This window comes from Phacochoerus africanus, chromosome 15 (assembly GCF_016906955.1).
Source record: "Phacochoerus africanus isolate WHEZ1 chromosome 15, ROS_Pafr_v1, whole genome shotgun sequence".
Taxonomy (NCBI): domain Eukaryota; kingdom Metazoa; phylum Chordata; class Mammalia; order Artiodactyla; family Suidae; genus Phacochoerus; species Phacochoerus africanus.
Window position 1 is genome coordinate 125,500,090 of NC_062558.1, and position 7,281 is coordinate 125,507,370.

At 36.7% G+C, this 7,281-nt stretch overlaps 1 protein-coding gene across 2 annotated transcripts in view; it reads left to right on the forward strand.

The window, feature by feature from the left end:
* Positions 1-4,487, forward strand: part of FHIP2A (FHF complex subunit HOOK interacting protein 2A) — a 37,580-nt gene extending 33,093 nt beyond the window's left edge. For both annotated transcript variants that reach the window (XM_047760156.1, XM_047760157.1), the window contains 3 exons: positions 515-655; positions 998-1,101; positions 1,196-4,487. In XM_047760156.1, the coding sequence (XP_047616112.1) occupies positions 515-655; positions 998-1,101; positions 1,196-1,301 (351 nt within the window). In that variant the 3' untranslated portion in view covers positions 1,302-4,487. The remainder of the gene's footprint in view (positions 1-514; positions 656-997; positions 1,102-1,195) is intronic.
* Positions 4,488-7,281: the final 2,794 nt, after the last annotated feature.

Sequence of the window (7,281 nt, forward strand, 5' to 3'; positions counted from 1 at the left end):
AGATCTGCTCTTTTTTTGTTGTTGTTGTTGTCTTTTTTTGTCTTTTTGCCTTTTCTAGGGCCACTTCTGCGGCATATAGAGGTTCCCAGGCTAAGGGCCTAATCGGAGCTGCAGCTGCCAGCCTAAGCCACAGCCATAGCAATGTGGGATCTGAGCCACGTCTGCAAACTACATCACAGGTCAGGGCAATGCCAGATCCTCAACCCACTTAGCAAGGCCAGGGATCAAACCCGCAACCTCATGGTTCCTTGTTGGATTCGTTAACCACTGAGCCACGAGACGAGAACTCCTAGATCTGCTCATTTTTTGATTGGGTTGTTTTTTTGATATTAAGCTGCATGGGTAAAGCTAATTTAGTTATAGATACTTTCATTGTAGCAGAGCATGTAGAGGGAGAAATAAGATGGTAGATTTTCCTTTCTTAAAAGGACAAGTTGAAATGGCAAAATAAGTACTCAGATATATACATTACACAGAATGTCCAATTATCGTCTTGCTTTTTCCCTCTCCACAGCCATATGATGTAAATTTGCAAGTGACGTCAGTGTTATCTAGACTTTCTCTCTTCCCTCATCCACACATACACGAGTACCTTTTGGATCCTTACGTGAACCTTGCTTCTGGCTGTAGATCCCTCTTCTCAGTGATTGTCAGGGTGAGTTATCAGTTTTGTCATGTTCTCTAGGATTGATAAACCTGACCAGTTAATGTGTAATTAATGTCACATAATGAGAAATATATCTACTGTTTAGAAGTAACTGTTTTACTACAGAATGTGGAGAAAAAAAGAAAGATGTATGCTTTTAAATAATATATATAACTTTTTTATTTTAAGGAATAGATGAGTCCTTTGTCAAAGATTGTTATGTGAATGGTGAATTGTTATGTGAGGAGGTGACAATCCTCATTTCGTAATAGCAAATGGAGTAGTTTTTTTAATCCTGAGAATCCCCGTGGAGCTGTTCAGGAACTGAGCTCCTTTGTCTCTGTGACTCAGGTTGTCGGAGACCTCATGGTTCGAATCCAGCGTATTCAAGACTTTACTCCCAAGCTTCTATTAGTCAGAAAGCGATTACTTGGTTTGGAACCCGAAGGCCCCGTGTAAGTCAGTGTTGTACGTGTTGTTTATCTAAAACTTTTGCCAAACTTGATGATCTGCTCATATCTTGATTTATTGCCTGCCTTCCCTTCCCAGTATTGACCACATCACGTTGCTGGAGGGTGTGATTGTGCTGGAGGAGTTCTGTAAGGAGCTGGCGGCTATCGCATTTGTGAAATACCATGCCTCCTCCACACCGTAAACAGCATCTTTCAACTAACCTGTGTACATTTCATCCAAAAAGACTCAGTTCCACCCAGTCAGAAGAGGATAAAAAGCCTTTTCAAATGAAGCATTGCTATAAACTGGACAGAACCATTCAGAACCCATTGAATGGATGCTCTCAGTAAAATGTTGTGTGATATTGTTTTCATCGGCTTTACCATAATGGTTCTATATAAGGTTGCACGTCCTTGAATCCAGGATACAATCAAAGGGACTTCAGGAAATAAGCATTCCTAATGCCTGTGTGAAAAGCTGCAGAATTTCTGATGTTATGATTTTGATGATATTTCTGTTACTTTACTATCCTTTTAGGTAGTGAGGCATTTTGACATTCTCTGGGACTCGAATGCTTATATTCTTTTCAGTTAATAAGTAGCAAAAAAAACAACTAATTTTATAACTTTTTAAGGTCAGAATTCTTATCAAACAAAATATTAAAAAAAAACAAACTGTAAATGAGAAAACAGTACAATCCAGGAACCATTATATGAGTTAATAATACAAGACAAAAATGTAGAGCATCATTAACTTTCGTCAGCTTTTCTAAGAATAACAATTTAATATGATAAAGAAATTCTTGATTAATATAATAGATATATTTTTTAAAGAAACATTCTTTTACTCTCCGTGCACATAGCCATGTTAGTGACTGATTTTCATGTATGGGTCCCAGTTTATTTAAAGTTTTTCATTTTTGCAACAGCGTTGAATTTGTGTTCACCATTGGTAGTTTTGCTAAAGGAGTATTTTTTAGGGTAATTAACATGTATTGGGTTGAGACCCTTTTTTTTCCCCTTTCTCTCTGTCCCTCCCTGAAAATTGCTCCATAATTTGATTTTCTTATTGAAATACGTGGTAGTGCGTAGGTGGCAGCAATCAGAATGCCAATGGCCTCCTGAATGTTTACATTTTTCTTTTGATTTTGTTCAGTCTTTTGTTTTAAATCATTCTAAAGAGATTTAAAAACAAACCAACCAGCCAGTCTGTCCTGTTTACATATGAAAGAACTTGGGTAAATTGGTGCATGTGTGAAAGGGTCTGTGTGTAGGAAGGTGTGGTGTGAGTAGCTGGCAAAGCTGCGCTGTGCACAGCATGCTTGTACTTGATTAACTAAAATGGTGTTTGCGAATCCACTTTCTATTCTTCCTTTAAGTGATGCTTATCACTCAAATATTGCTTTTAAGCTTTTTGGGGTTTTGTTTTGTTTTGTTCTTAGCTGAAATATTAAGCAGCAGCACTTTCACCTTTATCTTTCCATTGACTGATATTTGGGGAGCAGACTAGCAAACCTTCCAGCCTGAAAGGAGCTGTCACTGCCCCTTCAAAGAAGTTGTTTTGTGCAGCACGTTTGCATCTGTACATTGCATGGCACGTGCACAGAAGCATATTTTACACCTACTGCTATTTTTGTTGTATTCATTTTTCTGATTTATTTTGTAGTTAGTTTGCTATTTATTAAGAGCAAAATATCAAAAAATTATGAATACCGTTGATTCTAGACTGCTTACCACTGTTAAAAACAACAAAAAGACTAATTTAATGCAAGTCTTTGTTTGCTCACCCTAAGAATTTATTACACAAAACAATGAAGAAACAGGTGGGAGCTAGTTACTCTGTACATGTTTTTCTTTAAATGATTTTTAATGATGGGAAAGCATTTTTCTGTTTGCTGTATTTATTGATGCAAGAAACACTGCAACATCTCCATTTTTAGATGTAGTTATAGTCTACTTTAATGTAAATGTATTTAAAATAAGACATTAAGAGATATTAGATATTTCTTAATGTTTTCGTTGTATTCAATAGGTGTAAGTAATGGCAATGATGTTACCTCTCAAACCAAATACTATTTTACCCTTGATTTCACCAGTAGGACCTGATAGCTAATCCATGAAACCACGCTCAGAAAAGCTTTAACTCATATTTTTGTGTGTGTATGCTGCTTCTTAAGACGTAATTATTTTCCTAAGTTATTGTAATGACTTTGATTTGTAATCAGCTAAAGCTTAAGGTATAATTTGTTTCTCTTTTGAGTTTGTTTCTGTCTTTTCTTTTTTATTTTTCACATTTAGTTCAGACCTAGAGCCAGCACAAGTTCTCAGAGTGAGCTGGATTTGTTAGTGAACCATTGTCCTACAAGACTAGTCATTTTCGTACTGTCTTTCAGAAGCTATTTCTTTTACTCAGTATTTGCAAAACAGTGACTGAAATGCACTGTGTCAGGTGGGAAGTACCAGCTTAAAAACCGATGGCCATAACAAGTCCCAAACTGAATTTCAGCCTTGCTGCACGTTGGTATAAATACACATGCACATTCTTTTTTTTTTTTTTTAAACTTTCTCTCTAACAGTGTAGTCTTTGGGTTTATTTTTTTGTAATGAGCCACACTCTTTACTTGATAGAACTCAAGATTTGTCCTTAGCTAGCCAATTGTCATTGTAGTACTCACATTCTAACTATGTCATGTTCTCATAATGTATCTGTCTGTGCAATATAGAAGCTATGAGTGGATTCATAGCTTTTTGGTTTAATTGTACATTATTGTGTGTGTATATGTATGTATATATGTGTACAGATCTATAAGGACCAAAATCCTTAGCTTGCTTACACTGTTGCTAGTGTAAAGATTATTACACCTAATTTTACGGGGCACAAGTTACGGAATTACTTCATAATTCATGGTAACATATTTCCATAAATTATTGCATTAATATACAATTACCATTTAATTATGAAGTTTATAGGTATTGACAGAAGTTACAGTGAAGTGCTAAAACCACGATTTATATGGTAATTATATTTTGGGTTGTACAATTAATCAAAATATGCATGTCATTGTGACACGATGTGTTAAAACATGATAGATAATCATATTTCTGGGCCCTGTAAAATAGTGTTACTATAATACTCTGTTTTGCCTCCTGCCTTGTTTACATTAAACAAAGGATATTTGGTAAATTTTTCTATTGAACATTGTATAGGTTACTGACAGTGTTACCAAGGCCTGGAATTCTTGGGCCATCTATGAAGAAACTCTTCAGATGGTGATTATGTACCTACTATCTCTTGAAAGGAGGTTGTAATCGAGTTCAATTTTTGTGCTAACAATGCATGCAGGACTAAGAGGGATCATCTGAAAATAAATAATGCAATTTAAACAAAATGTGGTCTTACATTTTTGTAGAATTCTAATGGAAACATTTCATTCACTGATAAGTCTAAAACAAGAATTCATAACAAAAGGATGAAAAGATGATGCAGACAACAGTTAAAGGTTCATTTTAGCATTCATTTCAGAGAGAGAACAAAGAGGACTATGTGAGAGTATTTGTAGAGGGGGAATATAGAGCTTGAAGAAATCTCCCTGGTGAGCCTCATATGTATCTTCCACCCTGCTTCTTAATAATCACATCCCTAAAGAAAGCCATGTTTGTATAAGTCTTAGAAATACAATTCCGTGTAGGGATTATTTCTTAATAGATTTATAACACATATAAACACTTTTTAACTAACTTTTAAAGCCATTAGACTCTAGGCTTATTCCATTCACCACAGTTATTTGCCAAGGTCCCTTAATTGGAAACTGAAAGAAACATGTAATACATGGCACAATGAGAAAGAAAAAAATCCAGTTATTAATCCCACTGACTCATGACTCTTTTCAGCCAATGTTACTCAGAATAGTTTTAGAAGGAAATAAAGAAGATAACAGGTTTAAGAACGCAAGAGACGGGAGTTCCTGTTGTGGTGCAGCGGAAACGAATCCCACTAGGAACCATGAGGTTGCGGGTTCAATCCCTGCCCTTGCTCAGTGGGTTAAGGATCCGGCGTTGTCGTGAGCTGTGGTGTAGGTCGCAGATGAGGCTCGGATCTGGCGTTACTGTGGCTCTGGCGTAGGCTGGAGGCTACAGCCCCGATTAGACCCCTAAGCCTGGGAACCTCCATATGCTGCGGGTGTGGTCCTATAAAGACAAAAGACAAAAAAAAAAGAAGAATGCAAGAGAGGTAAGGTTTAAGGCGTTGAAGAGTTGAAATTACCTCATCTTGAACTCCTTCAAAAGAAAACTGCATTTTAGGAACGCATAATCAGATCCCCAGTCCATAAACCTGGATCAGAATTTTGCAGTGTCTCATTAGAAAACTAGTTATCTCAAGGAAATTTAAAGAATTAAAATTGTTAAGGATGAAATTTTGTTAGAGAACTCTCAAATAAAAGCTCTATCTCTTTAGCAAAAAAAGAAGGCAAAAACACTGCAAGACAGTCTGATGCCAGAGGCTCCATGGAAGAAACAGAATCAGTTTTAGTTGGTCTAAGGCCAATTAAAGTTATTGCCTATGGGCCTCCCTCACAAGAAACTGGTTTTTAAGTTTACTCATTAGCCACATTATATTCATTCATTATATTCATCTAAGCCTGTTTCACATACGCTTATGATTTGACTGTTGTGTGCTTTAGAGATTTCACATTTCTAAAAATGTGTCAGAAATATACGTCATCCAAACCAAACCAAAAAAATAATTTGCTGTACCCAACAAATATTTATTGAGAACTTCCTATGAAGCAAGTTTTAAGGTGCTAGGAAAACAATACGAAGAAGCATTTCTGCCCTCGGGAAGTCACAGTCTTGGTGCAATGTGCCTATAAAAATACATTACACATTGAGGAATGGTGTTAGAGCAACAACACCCAAGCATGACAGCCCAGGGAGAAGTAGTGTTGGAGGTCACCAAAAAGGGAAAATCTAAAACTCAAGACTTGGAGTTCTCTTCATGGCTCAGCAGTTAATGAACCCAACTAGGATCCATGAGGATGTGGATTCGATCCCTGGCCTCACTCAGTGGGTTAAGGATGGGGAGTTGCCATGAGCTGTGGTGCAGGCTGACAACTGTAGCTGCCATTAGACCCCTAGCCTGGGAACTTCCATACACTGGGGGTGTGGCCCTAAAAGGCAGAAAATATATAAAACTCAAGTCTTGATCACCCTAACTCCAAAACCAGAGAAAGATACCCCCAGAAAAGAAAACTATAGGCCAACATCTTTGATGAATGTAGACGCAAAAATTCTCAACAAAATCTTAGCCAACCGAATCCAAAAAAAGATCATACACCATGACCAGGAGGGATTCATCCCGGGTTCACAAGGATGGTTCAACATACACAAATCAATCAACATCATACAGCACATTAACAAAAGTCAAAGACCACATGATCATCTCAATAGACGCAGAAAAAGCATTTGACAAAGTCCAACATCCATTCATGATAAAAACTCTTACCAAAGTGGGTATAGAGGGAACACACCTTAACATAATAAAAGCCATTTACGACAAACCCACAGCAAATATAATACTCAGTGGAGAAAAGCTGAAAGCCTTCCCACTAAAATCTGGAACAAGACAAGGATGCCACTCTCACCACAGTTATTCAACATAGTATTGGAAGTCCTAGCCACAGCAATCAGACAAACAAAAGAAAGAAAAGGTATCCAAATAAGTATGTATCACTGTATGTAGATGACATGATACTATATATAGAAAACCCTAAGGACTCAACCCCAAAACTACTTGAACTGATCAACAAATTCAGCAAAGTAGCAGGATATAAGATTAACATTCAGAAATCAGTTGCATTTCTGTATACTAACAATGAAATATTAGAAAAGGAATCTAAAAATACAATACCTTTTAAAATTGTACCCCCAAAAATCAAATACCTGGGAATACACCTGACCAAGGAGATGAAAGACTTATATGCTGAGAGCTATAAAATATTAATCAAGGAAATTAAAGATGATGTAAGGATATGGAAAGATATTCCATGCTTCTAGGTTGGAAAAATTAATATTATAAAAATGGCCATACTACCCAAAGCAATCTACAGATTCAATGCAATCCCTATCAAATTACCCAGGACATTTTTCACAGAACTAGAACAAACAATCCAAAAATGTGTATGG